This window comes from Podarcis muralis, chromosome 10 (genome assembly GCF_964188315.1).
Source record: "Podarcis muralis chromosome 10, rPodMur119.hap1.1, whole genome shotgun sequence".
NCBI lineage: Eukaryota > Metazoa > Chordata > Lepidosauria > Squamata > Lacertidae > Podarcis > Podarcis muralis.
The window spans coordinates 2,391,236-2,415,620 of NC_135664.1; the positions used below are offsets into that span (position 1 = coordinate 2,391,236).

Genomic DNA, 24,385 nt, shown 5'->3' on the forward strand with positions numbered 1-24,385 from the left:
CTGGTGTACCACTCGGAGAACCCACGGGCCTTCAAGAAACACAAGGTCGACAAGGAGCAGCTGAGTGTCATGTGGCGATCCAACAGTAAGGCTTGGGTCACACGTGTGCTGTTTGTGGACTGGGTCAATCTTGCTTTTGGCCCTGCTGTCAAGCAGTACCTGCTGGACAACGACCTGCCGCTGAAGGCTTTGCTTCTGATGGACAATGCTCCTGCTCATCCTAAAGGCCTTGAGGTGGACTTGCTGGAGGAGTTCAGCTTCATCAGAATCATGTTCCTGTCGCCTAACACCACGCCACTGCTCCAGCCGATGGATCAGCAGGTCATCGCCAATTTCAAAAAACTCTATACCAAGGAGCTTTTCAGGCGATGCTTCGAGGTGACTGATTGCACCACCATCACCCTGCGGGAATTCTGGAAGGACCACTTTGACATCGTCACCTGCTTGAAGATGATCACCATGGCCTGGAACGGGATCAGCCAGAGAAATTTGAATTGCGCTTGGCACAGCCTGTGGCCGGACTGTGTGGCACCAAGTGACTCTGATGCACCAGAGTCAACAGTGGTGCAGGACATTGTTGCCTTGGGGAGGACCATGGGCCTGGAGGTCACAGAGGAGGACGTCAGCGAGCTGGTGGAGGAGCACGACCACGAGCTGACCACCCAGGAGCTGGTCGAACTGCAGGCAGAGGTTGCGCAGGAGCAGGCCTCGCTGGAAGAGGAGGAAGCAACTGAGGAACGGCTGTCCTCCAAAGAACTGAGGGACATTTGCCAGAAGTGGAAGGAGGTGCAGGCTTTTGCACAGCGGCACCACCCTAACTAGCACATGGCACATGACCAGGCGATCACTTTTGATGCGACGGTCATGTCGGCTTTCAGGGAGCTGCTGAAAAGGACAGGTTCCTCAGCAAGAAGCAAAGAGTGGAAGAGGAGCCTTCTTCGAGTGGTCCCCCAGAGTCTTAGAAAATGTATGTACTGTGCACTTTGTTGATTTTTAAATGTTTTTCTGTCATGTTTAGAAACTTAATTTATTGTTCCTTAAATTTTTGAAATGCTCTTTACAGTATGGGTGACTTTAAAGAGCACTTAATAAACTGTTGTTGTACCAAATTTGGCTTTGTTTGGACTTTTTTTGACCATAGGAACGCATTAATTGATTTTCAATGCATTCCTATGGGAAACCGTGCTTCGCAAGACGAAAAATTCGCTAGACGAAAAAACTCACGGAACGAATTAATTTCGTCTTGCGAGGCACCACTGTACTCAAATGGGACTGCAAGATCTGAAAAGGAAATCCCACATTCAAAAAACTATGGAATCTCCTGAATTGTTCTTTCATGTCTCCTCATCCTAAGATGGTAGGAAGTGTGCCAAGAAAACTCCTGGCCTTTGCATGTAACATACATGATAGCCCAACTTGCTTTTATTTATACTTTACCTTTCTTAAAATGATGACACGCTTTAAAAAACTGTCAATATATACTGTTTACTAGTGGTTTACTAAACCTGCAACTAGCATCTAAGGCCCTTCTTTGTGTGGCACCTCCACAAGAGGCAACAACATGAGAATGGGGCTTTTCTGCAGTGGCTCCCCATTGTGGAACGGTCACCCCAGGACCTAGTGCCTTCATCATGTATCTTTAAACCACTGACTGATTGAACAGTCTACGGCCTTTTAAATGTGTTTGTGGGAGGGGGTTATTGGTTTCTTTTTGGTTTATTATGTATTCTGTCTTCTCATTTTGTATTTTTATGTTGTGAACTGCCCTGCAATCTTTGCATGAATTTAAATTCATAAAATCATCATCATCATCATCACCATCTGAGTATTCATCAAGCACAATGAAAAGCACATTATCAAAATAGATGCCCTATATCAACATACATAGAGATGTGCTTTTACAGTGAAAAGTTTCAATACTACCACTAATACTGAATTTCAGAGATATATTTTTTAAATTTCTAGATAATTAACTGATCTATACTTGCAGAGCAAAACCCCAGTTTCAAAGATTTCAATAGCAAATTGCTAGCAGTTTATGTAAATAGGTTTAAGCCTATGCCTATTCACTGGTTCAAATACTGATTAAACAGGTGTATATTTTCAAGGTTAAGATAACTGCCTCAGATAAAGAGCTACACAGATTATTTCTCTGACTCTTTACTCCGACCCCATTCAGACGCATTTACTTACAATATCTAGCCACTGGTGGACAGCTACAGCAACCTGCGTTCCCAAGGGTTTAGTTAACACAAGCACGTCTCCTGGCACTGCATTGTCTGGCCTGCAAACAAGACACCCATATATGTAAAAAGACACATATGATGTGACGATTTCCCAGTCAGCATTCCACAGAATATATACAACAATGCTCAACCACCAAAAGAGCTTACTCTAAAACTGAGGACTATGAGAAGTGAAATGCCAGAGGACAATTTTATGAACTTTGCATCTCAAACTGAGTAACAGCAGCCCTCTGTCCAGCTACAGAAGGCTATGGAAAGATACTACAGGTAACCAATGAAAAAACAACATCTTCAGAACTATACTGTGAATCAGTCACAGATACTAGACCTTTGGTGCGTGTGTGTGTTTTTTTTTTTTTTAAAAAAAGAATATAATCACAAAGACAAAGTAAAAGAAAAGGTCAAAGATTTTATTTTTAAATAACAAAAATACTTTTTGAAATCCCATGAAATGTGCTTGTTTAGGTGGCTTAAATAATTCGTTTGACATTTATTCGTGTTTCAGAGGATTGTTTTTAAAGTGCTTAATGATAGCCGCTCACGCTACCTATAATAATAGATCTTATTTATGTCAAGCTTCCATAGCAGGATGCTGGTCTCAGTTCTGTATGTAGATGGAAATCTCATTCCTCCTACTTCAAAAGCTTAGGATTTCAGCGTAAGTTATTTTATCAAGGAGAAACAAAGTAAGCAGACTTCAAAGCCAACAACTGCAATCATGGAAGGATTTACAGCCACATAGTGCTCAAAGGATGTTCATTCTACATTGTAGGGTACAATGTAACAGGTAGCCAGTACAGTCATACCTCGGGTTGCACGTTTTCAGGTTACGGACGCGCTGAACCCAGAAGTACTGGAATGTGTTTCGGGTTTTCCGGGTTTCGGCGCTCGCGCATAAGTGCTAAATCACGCTTTGCGCATAACTGCCGAATTGCGTCATGCGCATGCGCAGACGTGGCGCTGCGGGTGCCTCACTCATGGATCATGTTCACAACCCGAGGTTCCACCGTATGCTGAATACAGTGGCAACTATTAATATGATTTCCTGGGTATGTTTATACATGTTATTCAAGGACCTTTAAAAAAATTGGTAATGGTCACATTCAATTAACATTCTAATCTAGAATGTGACACCAGAGTTCTTTGAAGAACAGAAGCTTAACTTTCATTCTTGATACATGCTTCTCCAAATGAAAAGGGTAACTCATTTTAAAGGTTTCTGAGGCTGCCATTCTAAACACACTTACTAGAGAGTAAGCCTCATTGAACACAGCAAGACTTATGTCCAAGAAAATATTTATAGGATTCTGCAGTTAGACATGTATGATTAATATCCAAGAACCCAAAGGCCAAAATATCATCAATTTTCTTACAGATAACATTACAGAAAGGAAATATCCAGAATTTTAACAGTACCTACCCCTTTTAATATTTTACAACCCCTTTTGCATAGGATTAAATGCTTCAACTCACATTATAAACTCATTAGGCTGGCAGACTGTTGTGGCCACTCCTCCTAGAACAATCCAAGGGTTTAATACTGTCTGACCACCAGTCACTGATGTTCCTGCCTCTTCTGCGGCATCTTTGAAACCTTGGATAATTAGAGGCATTACTTTGTCCCTTTCCTAGAGATCAGAAACAACACAAGCAGATAAACTCTATAATCAATGAAAAAAAATCCAGTCTGGAGGTGCAAACCAGCACCTGCTGAATCCATTTTTAACTTGCAAACCATCCATAGGAGCTACTGGTCAAACCAAAACCAGAGCAGAATGTTTCAGAGTTTCTTTTAAAGTCTTTGAGACACATTTTCCAAAAACTTAAAGTACAAGTACAATTAAGAACAATTTCTTGGATTCAAAACCTATGCTTAAACGGGTTGGATGTAGAGATGTGAGTACTCAACTCGTGAAAGTGGGTGCTTGCAACTGCCATTAATGGAGAGGGGAAGAGATTTCTGCAACTTTTCTCTTTCCCCTCATTCTACCCCACCTCTAAAATGTTTGCACTTGGGAGCTGCTTGACCTTTCAGGACAGCTTGGGAGGTGGGGCAAGTAGATATCCCATATTTGTGAGTTCCAGATTAAACAGAAGTTATATATTGCTTGATATTATGCACTTGCCAAAGTGTTGTGTGAGAAAAAACATTCCAACTACCTTCAAGCACCTTGCTGTACCCCAATAGTGGTATGAACCGCAAAAGCCTGTGTGCATGTTTTAGTCTGACTACAAAAATAGTCTGGTCTCACCTGGCCCTGGTAACTGCAGACTGGCCCAGTTCACACAACACTCAGCCAACCTCTGATCTCCCCTAGGCTTGCTTACTCTTTTTACAACTATTTTAAAATGGGAAGGGGAGAACCGTGTGTCCCTGGTATATAAATGTAATTCTTTCTTTTTTCTTTGAGCACGAATCATAACGGAAGCTGGAAAAAAATGCTTTTGTTATCCTAGGATAACTGATAGATGTTCAACAACAAACATGGGATTCTCTTGTGGGTGCTTGGAATAAAGGTTGCATTGTTCTCTATGAAAGCTGGTGTTCATTTTCAGGGACACAAGGCAATATGTTAGCATGATGCATTCCTATAGCAGTATTTACAGTACTTACCCTATCTGTCATTTTATTACTTATTCCAAGCAGCATCAACATGTTGTCACACTCAGTGACTCCCATAGCATAAAGATCACTAAGAACATTGGCACAGGCTATACGTCCCTAAAAACACACACACAAAAAAATATTGAATTTACAAAGCATCATCAATTCATGTGCTGCTTTACAAAATAAGATAAGGGGAAAAGATACATCCTTCACCCAAACTTTTCAACAATGGAAAGGCAGAGATAATGAACTAAAGATTTTTATACTCTGTTTCAAAGGGAACTTTTTTTTTTACAACTATATTAAAACATGCTTCTAGTGTACTGTATTGCCAATAATGTCCAGAATTCTGTAATATATGTGGCACCACCTCCAGGCAGAAAATATACGTTTGCAGGCAGGTCTACTACAATTAGAATTCCTTTGTTTTAATAAACATTTTAATATTGCATTGGTGAATGATTATCTATTCCTTCCTTTAAGAGACACAGCAGACAGCTCTGGAAGATATTTAACCAGTGTCAACATTTCAGAGTTAGGCTGAAGTGGCAAATTGTCAATGTATCAGAGTTAAGTGAAAGTGGCCAGTGGTCCCCTCCTCCTCCCTTTTAAAAGAATATGGCAATTGCTCACAAACCAGGACTTTTAAATTGTCCCAGGCATAGCTGGGCACAAATTGCTTGTTACTGGTAATTTTCAAGTTACACACATCTGCAAAAAACCTAGCCCCTACAAAGCAGAACAGAACACATGAAACCTTGTCTGCAATATAAAGAAACAACAGGCATGTGTGACACGTAACTGCACATACAGCTGGAGTTTCATTTGTCAGCACCCAGCAGTTTCCATTATCAGCAAGATATAATAATAATAATAATAATAATAATAATAATAATAATAATAATAATTTATTATTTATACCCCGCCCATCTGGCTGGGCCTCCCCAGCCACTCTGGGCGGCTTCCAAAAGAATATTAAAATACTGTGATACATCAAACATTAAAAGCATCCCTAAACGGGACTGCCTTCAGATGTCTTCTAAAAGTCTGGTAGTTGTTGTTCTCTTTGACATCTGGTGGGAGGGCGTTCCACAGGGAGGGCGCCACTCTGCCTGGTTCCCTGTAACTTGGCTTCTCGCAGTGAGGGAACCACCAGAAGGCCCTCAGTGCTGGACCTCAGTGTCCTGGCTGAACGATGGGGGTGGAGACGCTCCTTCAGGTATACTGGACCGAGGCCGTTTAGGGCTTTAAAGGTCAGCACCAACACTTTGAATTGTGCTCGGAAACGTACTGGGAGCCAATGTAGGTCTTTCAAGACCGGTGTTATATGGTCTCGGCGGCCGCTCCCAGTCACCAGTCTGGCTGCTGCGTTCTGGATTAGTTGTAGTTTCCGGGTCACCTTCAAAGGTAGCCCCACGTAGAGCACATTGCAGTAGTCCAAGCGGGAGATAACCAGAGCATGCACCACTCTGGCGAGGCAGTCCGCAGGCAGATAGGGTCTCAGCCTGCGTACCAGATGGAGCTGGTACACAGCTGCCCTGGACACGGATTTAACCTGTGCCTCCATGGACAGCTGTGAGCCCAAAATGACTCCCAGGCTGCGCACCTGGTCCTTCAGGGGCACAGTTACCCCATTCAGGACGAGGGAATCCTCCACACCTGCCCGCCTCCTGTCCCCCAGAAACAGTACTTCTGTCTTGTCAGGATTCAATCTCAATCTGTTAGCCGCCATCCATCCTCCAACCACCTCCAGACACTCACACAGGACCGTTACCGCCTTCACTGGTTCTGATTTGAAAGAGAGGTAGAGCTGGGTATCATCCGCATACTGATGAACACCCAGCCCAAACCCCCTGATGATCTCTCCCAGCGGCTGCATGTAGATGTTGAAAAGCATGGGGGAGAGGACAGAACCCTGAGGCACCCCACAAGTGAGAGCCCAGGGGTCTGAACGCTCATCCCCCACCACCACTTTCTGAACATGGCCCAGGAGGAAGGAGCGGAACCACTGTATGACAGTGCCCCCAGCTCCCAGCCCCTCAAGACGGTCCAGAAGGATGTTATGGTCGATGGTATCAAACGCCGCTGAGAGATCCAGCAGAACTAGGAAACAGCTCTCACCTTTGTCTCTAGCCCGCCAGAGATCATCAACCAGTGCGACCAAGGCAGTTTCAGTCCCGTGATGAGGCCTGAATCCTGATTGGAAGGGATCCAAATGGTCCGCTTCTTCGAGGCGTGCCTGGAGTTGTTCAGCAACCACTTGCTCAATCACCTTGCCCAAGAATGGAAGATTTGAGACTGGGCGATAGTTGGCCATTGTGGCTGCATCTAAAGATGGTTTTTTAAGAAGCGGTTTAATAACCGCCTCTTTCAGCGGGTCTGGGAAGGCTCCCTCACGGACAGAAGCATTCACCACCCCACGAAGCCCATCGCCCAGCCCTTCCCGGCTAGCTTTTATAAGCCAGGATGGGCAAGGATCAAGGAGACAGGTGGTTGGTTTCACTCGTCCAAGCAGCCTGTCCACATCCTCAGAGGTAACAGATTGGAATTGATCCCACGCAATTTGACTAGACAGGACATATAATGATATTCATTTAAATGATATTCAACTAAAAAGCAACTCGTCTTTTCAGTAATAGGAACAGCTGTAGCACAAACACCATACACGCTTGTGATTGTACCTGCAGTTATATTCCATATGTATATACTGATTCTTTGGATTGCAGCACCCAGTTGCAGACTTCATACTTGCTATTCTGAATGTGTTTGTATCAATACAGTAGGTTGGAGTACCTTGGGCAATAAATTTCATGGAGAGCATGTATTTAGTTAAGAGTCCGAGAGTGATCCTAATACAGTACAGTTCTGATTCAAAGTATCCCAAGACAACTGGAGTACAAAGCTCAGATCTAGAGCTCTGCCTCTAACAGGAGAAAAACTTCACAAAACTGGCAGGTCAACTGTCCAATCACAACAGAGAAAGTCTAGAACAGCCCAAAACAATGCTCGCCAATCACAATTTAGGTAGCTAACAGGCACCTTTCCCCCGCCCCATACATATGTTTAGGCAACTCACCATCATATAAGGATCATCCACAATAGGATAAATGTAATCTGTTGTTTGGACCAAAGATAGGCCTCCGTGTCTTAAAGGAATAACACAAGTGTCCATTCCAATTCCTGTAAAGACATTGGCAGTTAATTACCAACTAATAAAAGTCATTTCCTAGGATTTCTCAAAGTATATTCTATCCTTGCCCACCCCACTCACCCAAAGACTCCTTACACACCAATGAAATTCAAAAGGAAGCAACAGCTAGTGAGGTTTGGGGAGATACATCAGTCTGTTTCTCCTCATTAAACATCAGTCCGACAACCCTAGTCTTTAAAACAGGGGTCAGCAATGTTTTTTGAGGCCGGTCCAGTCCACTCACTGGCAGACCTCTCAGGTGGGCCGGAGCATGCACGCCCGTGCGTGCGCTCAAGCTATTTCCAGTGCACTTCTGGGGTGGAGGAGTGCCCGTGTGCATACGCTATTTCCAGCATGCTTCCAAACCAGAAGTCGGTCACCGTGGCGAGAAAAAAAATGGTGCTGCGGGGGGGAAAGCACAGAATCCCCATGCCGATCCACAGAACAGCCGTGGGCCGGTTCCAGGAAGCTCATGGGCTAGAACCAGCCCATGGGCCTTAGGTTGCTGAACTCTGCTTTAAAACATGTCTGCCTACAGAAAACAACTGACAGACACACAAGCTGATTAGGACAAAATAATGATAGCAGATCTGCACATTAGCCAGCAGCCATTCATGAGGTTCAGTCTCCTCCTGTGGTATGCAGCCTTATGAAAACTGCCTGACCATCCAATTGCTGCAGAACCTAAGAGCTTTTTACCATCTCTCTTGCAAAAATACAGCGGCCTTCTCTGACGGATAAGAACCTGGTAGGGAGAAGAGTCGGTGGAAGAAGACTGGAAAAAGTTTAAAGACTATTTACAGAAATACTGTAAAATTAATGAATGTTAGGAAAATGTTGGAATGAAGTTATATGGCTTTAGTAGAAATGTTATAAGGAATTAAGTATAAATAGATTATTAGAGCATTAAAGGGAAAAATAAGGTTAGAATGTGCTAAGACAATTATAGGATAGAAAATAGAGGAAGATGGAAAGGAATTACTGAAACAATCAATAGAAGTGGAATACAAAAAGGGAGGTGTGAGGAGGTCGTGGAAATTAGTGTAAGAAGGATAAAATATTGAAATTGGACTGTGTTTTAAATGGTTTTTGTTTTGTTTTGTTAGTTGTATGTTAGTGTTTTGCAGTTTTTTTCCTTTTTTTATTATTGTATTGTATTATTGTATGTTTTTTCCTTTTTGGTTTTTTGTAGTGTCGTGTTCAATTTGTGGGAAAAAGATAAATATTATTATAAAATAAAAAAAAGAACCTGGTAGATGAAAAGCTGCCATCAATACTTTTGATTTAACAAAGGGAGGGAGGGAGCGAGAGAGCAATGTGCGCTGCATGAGATTGGCCCTTTGAATTTAGACATTAAGAGCTTTCATAGAAACTTGTAGTTGAACTTGTAGTCAGGAACAAATGACATGGGTGCTCTGGTACTTCCTTGGCTTCAACCATATAATTTAGGGTGAATCTCCCACAGAACGTATAGATTCCCCCATGACCTCCAAGATAAAGCACTCTCAATATGCATTTATTAGACCCTTGATTAGCAAATAGTTTTATAAGAAGACCACTTTGAAGCAACGGAATTGGGAGGTAGTAGACCAAGTCTCCTGCACTGTTCAGAAAGGTTTTCCATACATCTCTCAGCTTTAAAGACCAAATGATACCAGGACTTGGGACCTCTTTCTAACCCCTATGTTCCATTTCCCCCTTGATCTTTCTTAAAGCTTAGAGATACTTTTGCAGTGTTCTGAGCAAAAGAGTCTTTTCAGATTGCCATCCACTGGGCTCACAAACAAGTTTATGACAAGATTTGATAAGAGATCATCTGTTCTGGGAAGAAGGAAAACAGGGTAATTTTTGTTATACTATATTTATAATTTGTTGAAAATCAAAATTTCTATAAAATTTCACAGAAATGCACAATGCCACGCATGAATCAGGTTCTGCTGTACCTACACCATCAATGGGGTACTTAGAAAAAAGTTAAACCACACACTCCCAGCTTAACTCTCTTTGTAGACCAAAGGAGCAGTGGCACAAAGATATGCCTGACTCCTCACCCAAGTCATAGAAACATAGAACTGTAGGAGTTGGAAGGGTCCCCAGGGTAATCAAGTCTGACTCCCTGCAATGCAGGAATCTCTACTAATGACTTATGGCCATTCCAGTTCATAGCTAGGAGGGAAATTTGTGAACTATGCTATTTTTTTCTGGCCAGTACCACTCTTGGGCTTGCCTCATCATGCCCTGCTTGCAGCAGAGTAACAGAACAAAGTGCATCAAGCCAAGCATTCTGCTTCTGCAATAGTGAAATCAGGCGTTCGAAGAAAACCCACAAGCATGAAGGTAATAACTCTCTCCTGCTGTTGAAACTGAGATTAAGCAACATAATCCTTAGGAATATAGTGGTACCTCCAGTTACGAACTTAATGCGTACTGGAAGTCCGTTCTTAACCTGAAACCGTTCTTAACATGAGGCACACTTTCGCTAATGGGGCCTCCCGCTGCCGCCGTGTGACTTCCGCTCGCAAAGTTTGCATGCAGGAGCATCTACTTCCGGGCTAATGGAGCTCGTTAACTGAAGCGTTCATAAGGAGTACGGTACGTAACCCGAGGTTCCACTGTACTTGGTATTCCTTTATTCAGCACATAAACCATGACCATCCAAATAATCCACCAGCCACACATGGACGGCTATGGATTGTCCTTCTAACATTACCTATGAACTGGAAAAAGAAATATGATACGATACCAAAAAAAGTAAAACAACAGACAAGCAAACAACAATATGTCTGTGTTGATTACCTGACATGTTTAGGGAGGGTTAACAGGTTCTTGTTACTCTTCTTCATGTCAAAAATGTAATGTACAAGTATAATACTTTGGAATCCAAGGTATGCAATATATGCTTGCATTTTGGAAAATCGTGATTTAAAAAACAACAATATATTGCTATAGATTCAGGTAGGTAGCCGTGTTGGTCTGATGCAGCAGAAATAAAATAAAATAAAAAATTGTCCAGTAGCACCTTAGAGACCAACTAAGTTTGCTCTTGGTATGAGCGTTCATGTGCATGCACACTTCTTCAGATACTATGAAGAAGTGTGCATGCACATGAAAACTCATACCAAGAACAAACTTAGTTGGTCTCTAAGGTGCTACTGGACAATTTTTTTATTTTTTAATATATTGCTATATAACCCATGACTAAAAATCATGAGTTTATCTTATCCCCTTTAAGAGTTAACTATTCTAGTAATCATCACATCTTGCAGCATCAAATTTCATAAATTAATTGTGCACTGGGTAAAGTATCTTCTATCCTGAATCTCCTAAAGATCAGTTTCACCGAATGGCCCCAAATTCTATTTTTATGTCAGGGTTTTCAGTGAGCTGTCCACCTCAATACAAATATCTCTTTCCTGATTGGTTACTACTAGTTCATATCCCATCAGTGTGCATGTGAATTTAGGAGTTTTTGTTCCAATGTGCAAGACTTTACAGTTATTTATACTGAACTGCATTTGCCATTTTGCTGCTCCTTCACCCAATTTGGAGACACTCTTTTGATTTCGTCCATCCTTGGTCACCTCACTGCTCATGCCTAACCCCAGATCATTTATGAACACGCGAAAAAGAATCAGTTTCAATATAGATCCTTGGGGAACCAAGTTATGTGCCCCCCTTGTGAAAACTATATTCATTCCTGTGGTCTACTTTCTCTTTTTTAGCCAGTTACAAATTCGTAAGATGCCGGCCCTCTAATCCCATTGTGCCAAATTTACTTAAATTCCCTCAACAAAGCCTTTTATCAATAGCTTTTCAAACATTCAAGTATACATAAATTACTGGATCACTCTTATCCACATACCTGTTGACACTCTCAAAGAACTCTAAAACATGAGTGCTTTCTTAGTAAGAAGCAAGGCTTGGAATGCCTGAGTGATCCAGCCATGTAAAGTATTGAACCCCCCCCCCCCAAACCTATTTGGGAGGGGTGGGGTAAGGGGTTTGCTTTGTTTTTATTATGTATTTTGTGTAAAAACACAAAATCTTATATTTTATGCTGTGAACAACCCTGAGATCTACAGATGAAGTGTGTTATAAAAATTTAATAAACAACAACAACAACAACAACTGGCCTCTGAGCATTCTGTGTGGTGGTAGCAGTAGTAAGTGCACCAGCGAAGTAGGAAAGAATAGTACAGGCTTGGTACAACGTGGACCTATTTGTAGGCCTTCCTTTCAGCATCACTCAGATAGGGTGGGTTCGGGGGGGGGGGGGAAATCAAGAAGTGAGCAGGGGCCAGTTGTGCCCCAGACGCTGCCAGTTGGCCAATGCTACAACAGGATTATGGCTATAGTCCAGTTAAACCAAAGGACAATGGTGATATTTGTTGATTCAAATCATTAGCTTTCCAAATTTGCTTTTGCATGTATACTTAAATCTCAGTCAATGAAAATGTTGGTGCTCCCATTCTGAAATTTATCACATAACATGACCATGTTCTGAAAATTAAAAAGTGAAATACTCAAGAACCAAAGATTAAAAAGAATATAAAACGTACTCTTTGGCAGAAAAAGCACACATTTTTGTTTTTGTAGTCTACCATCCTTTTTTCACCAACTTAGAAGCATTATGAGGAGCTGCAGAAGGGGATCATGCTACATGGAAGTGAAGCATGAAACACAAGTCACAGGGCCCTCTCTAGATCTGAGCTGCAAAATGGGGCTAGGGCTTGTTTTGGCCATGCAGTTCCAAAGGACTCTGAGCACCTCAGAAATGGTGAGCCAAGCTGGTAAGTCGCCAACCCGCCTCCTTTCATCCTGGAGCTGTAGTAGTAGTCTGAGGCTTGTAATTATGGCACAACACATTTGTCGACTTTGTGGGGAAACCAGTCTTTAAAAATCAAGAAAGAAATGGTCATGTGGAAGAGGTGGGTGAATTTGGGTACATTAACGTTAGACCATTTGATAAACGAAGAGGATGAATTTTATACATATTCCATCTTAAGAGACAAATACAGATTACCTACAAATTCTCACTGGCAATATCTCCAGACAAAACACTTGCTAACCACCATCTACAGACCAGGAGCTTTTACAACCTCAGAGACCCCAGAAATATTGAAGCAGCTGATTAATTCTTACACAACAACAAAAACGGCCATCAACATATATAAATATTTGTTATCAGCAAACCATTTTGATATACAGGTATTGAGGGAGGGTTGGAATAAAGAATTAGAGATATCCATTTCAACCACACAGTGGGAAACTGTTTTAACTGGTATAACAAGGGTGTCTCTGGATCTTAAATTGAGGCTCACACAACAAAAAATAATATTTAGAATATACTGGAGCCCATTACGTTTGTTTAAAAGAAGGGCTGTTAGAGATGCAATAGGGATAATGCTTCTCTAAAACATATGTTTTTTCACTGTCCTACATTGAAAGGTTTTTAGCAGAAGGTAACAAACCATCAACAGAAATGTATGGAACAACCTTACATTAACAGAGCAAAATATCCTATTGAATTATATACCCAGCACATGGAACCTTACAAAAGGACTATTTGAGTGGACTCTCCATGCCCTTACCACAGAAAAAGACTGATGGCAGGGAAATGTGGCTCCCTTCTACGAGTGGATTGAAGACTTATACAAACTCGCAACATATAAACGCAGACTTGCCACTGTAATAAGAATTTTAAGGTCTTGTATATGTAATAAATGTTCATAAATGTACCAAGAAAAATGTACAAACCACATGTCTGAAGCAGCACAGGAAGACAGCCCTGAAACGCTTCAGGTTACAGACTCCACTAACCCAGAAATAGTGCTTCAGTTTAAGAACTTTGCTTCAGGATGAGAACAGAAATCATGCTCCGGTGGCGCAGCGGCAGCAGGAGGCCCCATTAGCTAAAGTGGTGCTTCAGGTTAAGAACAGTTTCAGGTTAAGAACAGACCTCCAGAACGAATTAAGTACGTAACCAGAGGTACCACTGTACTGTAATAGGTTAAGATCTGGTGAAGTACAATAACAACCTATGTAAAATACAGTGGTACCTCTGTTTTCGAACATAATCCGTTCTGGAAGGCCATATGAGTTCCAAAACATTCAAAAACTCAAAACAGAAGCCTCAAAACGGAAAACTCAATATGGAAGCCACATTTCCGGTTCAACTTCTGAGACGAGTTTGAAAACCAAAGCATTTACTTCCGGGTTTACAGCATTCGAGTTCCCGAAATGTTCGTCAATGGAGATGTTCGGAAACCGAGGTACCACTGTATATAGTTTTGGGTCCCCCTTCCCCCCTTTGTTTTCCCTTCTACACAGGTTGTTTCTCTTTCTTGTTTGTGTCTCACCATGTCTGGTGCACATATTTATGTACTTTTTGAACTTTCAATAAAGATTTTTTTAAATAAATAAATGGTACAACACCATAATTATTCTGGAGTTACAGGATAAGAATCAGTAATAGTCTTGATTTTATTTTTAAAATTATGCTCTGCCTTCACTCGCATAACTCTAAGGGAAGTTATATACAAAACTTAAACAATAAGAATAAATGTAAAAACCCTTTAAACAACTTGTATTTCACAGTTTGAGCATCTCTGCTTCAAGTTTTACTTGTGTTTCTGTTTTTTAATTAATGTGTTATAATTTTCATTCTTTTGTACTGTATCTTAATGTTGCTGCTGTTGTTTTGCATTGGGAGCAGCCCAGAAAATTTGTCATGGGGCAACTGTGATGGGGTGACTATACAGATGCAGTAAATAAATACACCATTAACTAATATCTGACTGGTCAGAATTGACCAAACATTTTGGATTGGTGAAATAACCAACCTTGTTGTTGGTGAAATAAACAACCTTGTACACACACACACACACACACACACAGCACAATATTTTTCCTTATTCTCCAACACATGATACAACCATTAAATATCATTGAAGAACTACTGCTTACCCAATCTAGGCATAACAGCTCCCAAAAACTGTTCATCTTCCTGGAAGTGATTTTCTTGTAGAGATTCAAGCAATTTCTGTAAAATGTCCTGAGGCACTTTACAGCCAGTGCCTTTAAGTTCAGTGAATCTTGTTAGCCGAAAGCTCTTGTCAAGTTCATAACTTTCTGGGTTAAAGGACTCCCGGACAGACATGATTCTCACACAATAAGTACCAGAAGCTTTTTCTCTTCTTCAGGATATTTGTTGGTATGCTTTCGTGGTAATTATCCTAGTTTGCAGAAAGAAGTATTAATACAATATAGACTTTCTCAGCTTGTGATGCAGAATAGTTTTATATCTATCTATCTATCTATCTATCTATCTATCTTTTCCCTCCTATCTAAAAATCTGAGCTGCAACCATACATTGCAAGAACAGACGCCTCCTTCACTAAGGCTACCAGCTCTTGACATTTTTTTTAAAATAGGCAACATTCATTTTTGCATATAAAGCCCCTGCACAATTACTTTCTTGCAAGTTCTGTAGCAGGGGATGGATCTAAAACTACCCACCCTCCTTAGGTCACTTTGACAAGTAGCAAGGGAACATCTACCATGGTTGAATTCAATTTATGTCTCTAATGACATGCCAAACATGAGTTTGGAAGTGCTGTGCTGAGCCAACTGGACCGAATTCAGTGCATAATAGTAGCATATATGTGATCTTGCTACAGGCTTACAGAAAACCAAGTCTTTAAAGGTCGGCTATGTTTATAGCAAATTGACCTGTGTACGCAGCCCAAGATGTCCCACTTTGCTCCACCCTTAGGTGCATACGCTCCAACATTTCCCAAGAAGAAATTGGGACATCCCCACACACCATCCTGCTGCTGCTGCCTGCTCACTCTCCCCACTGTTGCCTAAGCGTCCACCTGCTGCCACACAGAGAAGGGCCACTGACAATACTTCCAGAAGTGGCACCATTCTTCCAGAAGCTGTGGCCCACCTCGTATGTGTGTGGCAAGTGGTGGCCAGAGAAGGTGCGGAACCAAGAGAGCATGAAACAAAAAGACACACATATTTTGATTCTGCGCTCTTTGGGTCACCCAGGAAAAAAATGGGACATTTGTGCAGTATGGAGGAGTTAAACATTGGGTGGATCTAGACACATCAAAAAAGTGATTCAGTTAAACCTGCTGTAAACTTCATAAAGGGAAAGTCTGCTAGTGAAAGATGGGACTCCACAGTGTCATAGTGTTATAATGCATATAAAGCATTTTTTCTTTACTAATGTAGCTGAGTTCATTATGTCTGAAGCACAGTACAAGCAAAGTTAAGCACCTATGACACTACGAAACTGAAACAGTAACATCAACAAATCAGTTTCAGTGGGAACTGTGCCCACGGTATTTAATAGGCAGTAAAAAGTTACGGATTCCTCTACATTTCCTATTAACAATTGAACTTTAACACACAAAACAGTAGCTTTCTCCTCATTCTGTTGCCCCAAACAGGGGTCAATCTCCTGAAGCAGGGCTGGGGAGCCTGTGGCCCTCCAGATGTTGTTGGACAACAAACTTCCACAATCCCTGGCCACGCTAGTTGGGGTTGTTGGGAGTCCAACAATGCTGGGGGAGAAGGAATAGGGAGCTCCCCACCCATCCTATAAACCATTGTTTGAATGACAGACACCTATTTTCCCCATGGAAAACTAAGCCATATAAGCCATACAAAGAGTCGGGAGTACTTAATGCAGCTACCTATATAATTAAAAGCTGCAACATTCTGAATCTTGACTGAACGTTTTTTTTCTGTTTTCTGAAATGAGGAAAGAAGACTGCAGAGCTGTCCCAAACAACTACAGTGTTCACAACACCATACTTTATCCACTTTCTTGCAATTTCTTGCAAGTTTGTTTTGTAACTTTGAGAACACACGAGTTAGAATTAAAGTGCTGCATGAAGTCTGTCCAGAGTTGCACCGGAAAAGACCAAGCTCCCAGTTTCCATTAGTTCAAAAATCAACAGTGCTCCACGAATTTAACCTTTGCTTCACCGTGGATCTGGCAAACGAGCACAGCTGGTAAAGCAGGGGACTCAGTCTGAGGGTCGTGGGTTCAAGCCCCACGTTGAGCAAGAGACTCCTGCCCCGCCAGGGCTCGGGCCAGGGGACTCTCCCCCGGGGACAGACATTGCAGGCCGACACGCCTATCCGGAAGGAAACCCGGCCACGTGCGGAAAGGGCTGGCAACCATGCCTGGCCCGGGGAGCCCCGAGGGCGGCTCTGCCCCCCCCCGCCGCCCTTCGCGACGGGCCGGTCCCCGCCTCCCTCCCTGCCCGAGGCGGCCCCTTGGCGAACGGAACCGGGGGTCCTCTGGGAGGCCCCCCCCCCCCGCCATGCGCCGCGCCTCGAGAGGGGGCGGTTGGAAGAAGGGGGGGAGGAGGCGGGCGCGCGCCTCGAGGAAGAGGAGCCTTAACCCTTTCGCGGGCGGCTTTAAAGGCATTTCGGAGGCGGGGCGGGGCGGGGCGGGGAGCGAAGGCAGCGGGCTGGGGGGCGCCGGGGGGGCTTCTCCGAAGGGAAGGGAGGCGACGCGGGCTCCACGCGGCCCAGACAGCGCGGCCCCCTCGTTCTCCTCTCAGGGAAAAAGGTCGGCGGGTGGAAAGTTTAACCCCTTCGCCGCCCTCGCGCAGCTCCCCGCCGCCGCCGCCTCCGCTCTGGCCCACAGCGGCCCCAAGCCAGCCTCCGCCGCCGCCGCCCGCCCGGCCCTCTCTGCCTCGGCCGCCGCCGCCGCGCCCCTCCGGCCGGCGGAGCGGCCTCTCCTTCCTGCGCAGCCCCTGCAGCTTGGCGGCGGCTGAGGGCAGGGCCGCGTTCCCCTTTAAGCCCGCCCAGGCCGCCCTCTTACCGCGTCTCCCCGGCTGCCGCTCCTCGCTCGCCCGCCCGCCCGCCGCCCGCGAACGGGACTCCCCTCCGCCGCCGCCGCCGCCGCCTCGCCCCCCAGCCCAGCCAGCCAGTCCCACAATGCACCGGGCGTCTGGCCGGCCCGGCTCGCGCGCTCGCTCGCTCGCTCTGGCAGGGCAGGCGACTCCGCCGCGGCAGCGAGAGGGTTAAGCCACCCCCCTTTTCCCGCGTTTCCTCTCGGCTCCTTCAACGGCCGCTCCGGCCCCGCCCGCCAGGGACCCGGAGGGAGGGGCCAGCAGCCCGCGCCGCTACCTGCCTTTAAGGGGAGGGAGGGGGCGGGGAGAAGGCGGAGGCAGGCCCCGCCCCTCGGAGCCCCCCCCCCCCGTGGCTGAGGGGAGCTGGAGGGGCTGCCCCCCCCCCCGAGTTCACCCCAAAGTGCGCCAAGAGGGCGAGGGGCTCTGGGGAGGAAGGGCTTTGTAGACTCGCCTCTCTCTCCAGCCTCCCTGTGGGCAGACATGAGAGTCCTGTATATTCTCCAAAGACACCCAGAGAGCAAGGGCTGTACATCTGTGAGGTGTATCTGGAGAGGTAGGGATGCCATCTGTTCTCTTTTAGCACTGCAGACTAGGGGTGTCTTAGAATCTTGGGCAAAGCTTTTAAATCGCCTCTGAACATGGGCAAAGTGTATAATATACAATATATACTATAATGTCTTAAAAAATGCATGTATAATTTTTATGCATTCTGAAGAGATGTTCTTTGTACATATTACTAGAAGATATTGAAATAATGTTTCATCTCCATTAGGTGCAAATGTATGGGGTGTGTGCATGTAAAATGTATTTTGCATGAGGACCCGCAAAGCATGGACGCCACTTAAGATGAGTTGCTGCTAGTGGGACTGATTTTTTCCCCCTTTCAGTTGTGGATTTATTGAGTGGCTACTGTTTTACTTTCCTCACAAACTGCTTCAAAATTCCTTTTACAATGTTTTATCCCAGTTGCATAACAAAAAGAAACTTAATTTAAGATATTTTACTCATAAGAGAAACCAGTTTATATAAAATAAAATTATGGAAATGTTGGAAAAGGTCTAAAGACATATTTTACTTTGTCTCTTTCCTGAGGCTGTTGTTTTTTTTTTTTTATTTAATGAAAGTCCAAATTTGCCCTTTAACTTTTATATAAGGGAAACTTTAGTCTTGTCAACACAAACTGAAGTATTACTTTGTAAGAACTGTTGGCAGGTGGCTGGTCTAGACAAGAAGGTGGAGTTCAATCTGTTGTGGATGAGATTGCACTGGCCTTGAGGGATCAAGGTGCATTTAGATCCACCTTTGGCCCTCGAGGTGCAAGTGGTGACAGGGTCTCCCTTGGCTAATGCTTATGTTCCGGCTGCCTAAATGCAGTTATCCATGCTCTGGTAACATCCAGGTTAGACTATGGGTTTTCCTTTGAATGCTGCTCAGAAGCTTCAGCTGTTGATTGGGATCAATAGGTGGGAACACATCTCACTGAATCTTAAGTACAGTGGTATCTCGGGTTACATACGCTTCAGGTTACAGACTCCGCTAACCCAGAAGTAGTACCTCGGGTTAAGAACTTTGCTTCAGGATGAGAAGAGAAATTGTGCAGTTTCAGGTTAAGAACGGACCTCTGGAACGAATTAAGTACGTAACCAGAGGTACCACTGTAGTGGCATTAGTTGCTATTCTCTTTTTGAACATGTTCTTAGCTTGGGATCAAAATGCCTGAAGGAATGCCTGCCTCCAAAGCAGCCTGTGCTTGCTTAGTTCATCATCAGAGGCCCATCTCCAAGTTCCCCCACTATTGGAAGTGAAGTGGGTGGGGACTGAAGAGAGGGTCTTTTAAATTGTAGCACCACATTTTTGGAATTTTCTCCATGAGGAAGCTTGCCTGGTGCCTCCTTGGCTATCTTTTCAATACCAGGGGACACCTTTTTAATTTTTTTCCTAGTGTATAATTGTTAAACTGTGATTATTTCATCACTACAGTTTTAAAAGACTGTAATATATATTTATTGTATTGCTGAAATAAATGTTTTACTACATATTATGCCACTGTGATAATATTTATATTGTTGGGTGACACAGAGGCAGAGGAGCGTGGCTTCTGATGGTGGGCTGTCTGTTCCAACAGGGATCTGAACAGGTGGTAAGCAGACCTCTCTCTTGTAGTCAACAGAAAGTCCTGAAGTAGTGTCTTGCAGGGATCGGGCCAGGGCACCAGTCGACGCTCTGCATATCACCCAACTGCCCCAATCTTTGGGCCCTCCACCTTCTGCCCTGCCCTTTTAGGATTGCTCTACCTATCAACATTTCCCCTATGCACAAGCAATCGAGTGGGGCTAGCACATTTACAAAGTTAAGCAGGGTCCTGTATGCTGCTTAACTGAAAGTCCTGAACATTGCTAACAACCTAATGAACAACCTAACCTGTGAGCCAGACACTTGTGTGTACATCAGTTTTACTGCAGCAACCATGGAAATATTTTTGGGGTGCTTTTCTTGGCTTAGATTTTCCAACTACTGTGATTCAAAGCAATACCTTTTACTGGACCCAAGTTGTTCTTGAGTTTGGAATAAGGAAAAATCAGGCAAGGATTCCACTATTCCACTATTGCCATTTATTTTATTAAGACGTTCCCTTCCCAGCTATTGATATTTTACACCAGGGCTGATATTTTACACCAGTGTATACAAACACTTGGTTGCCAGCTGAAAGACTTAAGTCATATTGGTTGCTTATTACTTTATGAGAAGGTTCAGTTTTTTAGCAGCTTGTTCAATAGTTCCTGAATCAGATTGCTCACTGAAGAGTTCACTGTTTGACTTTTCTTTCACTTAGTCTGTATAGAGTTCTGTACCAGAATATTTTCTTTCTCTGAAATTGGTCGGCAAGAGTTCCTGCTCCGACCTTTGTTTGGAAGGGAGGAACTTTAGTTGTACCACCAGGTCTGCTGATACCTGATCTGTGGCCTAGCTTTCTTGAGGATTCAGGTCCAGCATCAGCTTCCTGAATTACCATATCAAGTAGCAAGGAAGGGACAGAACTAAAGCAGGTGTCATATTGCAGTCACTGGCAGCCATTAAAACATCTGCCTTGCTCTTATTTTGTACTTTTTTATATAATCACACACAGTTCCCTGCAAACTGCTTGAGAATCTATCTAGTGTTCCTGTAAGCTTAAACCACCTGCTTCAAATGACATTTTAGCAAACTTTAGTCATTATTTTCTCAGTCTTTATTCACTGTCAAAAATAAAAACAACTCCCCCCTAAACTAACCTGAACAGAAACCTAGGACTTTTAAAAATAAAAGCAAATAGTCCCCTCCCCTCTTAAAGGATTTGAGAATGTTGAATCCATTTTCCAAATATGCTAAGATGCTTAACATTTATGAGGGTGGGGTAAGAGAGATGGTTTGGAAATATTACTGCATGATATTATGTTCTGAAACATAATATGTAACAAATTCTTATTTAGGCATTTTCTGACATGATTTTTTTTTTTAGGTCTAGCTATTGTTATGACTCTTGACCAATAGTTCTTTTGTTAGGCAGATTGCTGGCTAAGGATAAGAGATGGCTGTTGATGTTTCATCAATGGGTGCTAATAGTTAGGAGATGGCCTCCTGATATTTGAAGTAACCTCTCTGGGTTTTTTTTGAATGACATACTCCCAACGGAGGGGATGTGGGTGGCGCTGTGGTCTAAACCACAGAGCCTAGGGCTTGCCGATCAGAAGGTCTGATCGGCGGTTTGAATCCCCGTGATGGGGTGAGCCCCCGTTGCTCAGTCCCTGCTCCTGCCAATCTAGCAGTTTGAAAGCACGCCAAAAAAAAAAGTGCAAGTAGATAAATAGGTACCGCTCCAGCGGGAAGGTAAACAGTGTTTCCGTGTGCTGCTCTGGTTTGCCAGAAGTGGCTTAGACATGCCAGCCACATGACCCAGAAGCTGTACGCCGGCTCCCTTGGCCAATAAAATGAGATGAGCGCCACAACCCCAGAGTCTGCCACGACTGGACCTAATGGTCAGGGGTCCCTTTACCTTTACCCCCAACAGACCTTGCAGAAGGTGTCACCCCCCACAAGGGCTAAGGTTGTGGGTGGGTGGATGAGAGAGAGAGAACAAGCAGTATCTGCCTTGTAGGACTTTCACATTCATTTATGGTCTGCTTTTAGCTTTGCACATCAAGCAAATATTACAAAGGTACTGTAAGTATTCAATGCTCTATTATCCAAAAGAAATTAAACCAATATTGCTGCCCCTGGAACTTTTTACAGCTCAAAAATTGTGAGACATGCAATAGTTTTATGCTATTACCTTAATTTGTGATTTAAACTGAAACTAAGAGCAACATATTGTAAAAAAAAATAATACTTATTCAGAAAGCATATGCTTAAAAATGGGATTCATTACCTTGCAGTTGTGTTCCTTACAACTTTTGTATAAGGCTTAGTACTGTTAACCTGAAGTTTTGTGAAATACAGTGGAACTTCGCAAGACGAATGCCTTGCAAGACAAAAAACTCGCTAGACGAAAGGGTTTCTTGTTTTTTGAGCTGCTTCGCAAGACGATTTTCCCTATGGTCTTGCAAGTTTGTTTCCTCTTTCTTAACACCGTTAATACAGTTGCGACTTGACTTCGAGGAGCAACTCATAGAACGCGGTGTGGTAGCCTTTTTTGAGGTTTTTGAAGACTTTGGTGATTTTTGAAGCTTTTCCAAAACTTTCCCGACACCGTGCTTCGCAAGACGAAAAAATCGCAAGACGACAAAACTCACGGAACGAATTAATTTCGTCTTGCGAGGCACCACTGTACAAAAAAGATTAAAAGTCTAGAATCAGAAATGGAGTAGGAAAAAGGTGTGGCCTTGACTGAGGGGCAGGGAGAAAGCTTCGGAAAGAACAGGGATGTTCCTATGCCATCAAATGGAAGGGCCTGTGTTTAGGAAGGGTTAGGAAAAAGTGGAGGTGTCTGTAAGAGTGGGTGAAAGCAAGCTACTGCCAGAAGGCTTTCCAGCAGGCTCTGCTTAATGTACTCTCTTACCTGGGATTAGTTACTCTTATTAGTTGTTTTGTTTACAAGGAGCCCAGTGTTTCTGTGTTATCAACACATATCCTCCTATATGAGTAAATATGTTTCCGTAATATGATCTGTTACTTCAGAAGCATTTTTATTTGCATGCGGCACACTTTAAAAACACACACAGATGTCCTGACTAGAGGCAGTGTGACTCTAAAAGTTAAGGAACATAAGCAAAAGCTACTTAGCACCCCCAACACACACTAACATTTTAAGCAGTTTGTAACAACTTAAATAAACTTCCTTGATTGGATTTATGCTAATGGATCTCCTGTAGGCATTTCTAATTCATTTACATTTAATTTTAAGGTTGCCTCTGTGTGTGTTTCCAATTCAAACTAATACCATTAACAGATAAAATGAAAGTGTGTAACAGGTCAGAAGCCACAAGATGGCAATAGTTGAAGAGCAATTTGCTTCAAGAAGGAGTTGGATTGTAGATACTACAGTGAGATTACTCCTACAATGTTATTTATATAGTGCCCATCATCTGTAGCTAGAAAGGCACTTTATGTAATTAAATATAATTTTATTTTCTGTACTGATGGGAAAAGGAGGAAATGGAGGTGAAGGGATCTATCAAAGGTGTGTGGCAGAGCAATGCATAGCACACATATCTCCTTGCAGAGAAGAATATTGGACCAAATATGGTGGATTGAGAAACCCAAATTTTGGGTCCCTTCATGTCCCTATTTTGAACACAAAGCTACTTCTGTGTCAGTTCCAAGAAGTACAAAACAGGAAATGGGTATCTAGTGGATGTTTGTATGCTAAAAAGTCTTTAAGGGGCCATCAAATGGATGTTTAGATACTATCTCCAATCCAAGGGCCAGTCTTAAAGTATGGAATGGAATGCAAAACAGTTACTGAAATGCACTTTACCTTGGGGTGCCTTTGAAAAGTGTTTCAAAATTACAGCAATATCAGAATGAAATGGACAAACTGTTAATAAAATGTGTCTTATAGAATGAATAACACTCAGAAGCAATTGCTTTGAAGGTTGTTGTTTATCAAGCAGTATATAAATTTTATGAAATAAATACAAATAATCTAGTTTTCCATTCTCCTTTCACACTTTTCCACCACCCACCCCTGGGTGCTGGTTTCTTTTATTCCTCCTTCCTTGTCCCTTGACATTATCTCCTTCCTCCTATAACAACTTTCCTGTCTTATCCCCCTTTTGAGTAGCTGCTAGGACTTGAATAGCAGCTAGGACTTCCTACTCAGGCAAGACTAAGGTTCCATGTAATTCTCACTTAAATAAGGAGGGAACCCCCCAGAGATGGGAGGGAAGTTTCTATTATAGAAGAGGCATGGACGATGCAAAAAAATATGCACACATGGAACTGCTGTGCATTCACACAATAAGAGCAACTTCTCCCTGGAAGCAGC

At 43.1% G+C, this 24,385-nt stretch overlaps 1 protein-coding gene across 3 annotated transcripts in view; it reads right to left on the reverse strand.

Moving 5' to 3' along the window:
- The window catches only part of SEPHS1 (selenophosphate synthetase 1), a 30,444-nt gene extending 12,426 nt beyond the window's left edge, over positions 1-18,018 (reverse strand). The window contains exons 1-6 of one of the 3 annotated variants that reach the window (XM_077935679.1): positions 17,892-18,018; positions 15,011-15,279; positions 7,931-8,034; positions 4,861-4,968; positions 3,720-3,874; positions 2,194-2,284 (exon numbers count right to left, since the gene is read on the reverse strand). In XM_077935679.1, coding sequence (XP_077791805.1) covers positions 2,194-2,284; positions 3,720-3,874; positions 4,861-4,968; positions 7,931-8,034; positions 15,011-15,203 — 651 coding nt within the window. In that variant the 5' untranslated portion in view covers positions 15,204-15,279; positions 17,892-18,018. Of the gene's footprint in view, positions 1-2,193; positions 2,285-3,719; positions 3,875-4,860; positions 4,969-7,930; positions 8,035-15,010; positions 15,280-16,749; positions 16,995-17,891 lie in introns of those variants that run through there. The other 2 variants (XM_077935680.1, XM_077935681.1) reach the window with 2 other exon arrangements.
- Between the last annotated feature and the right edge of the window lie 6,367 nt (positions 18,019-24,385).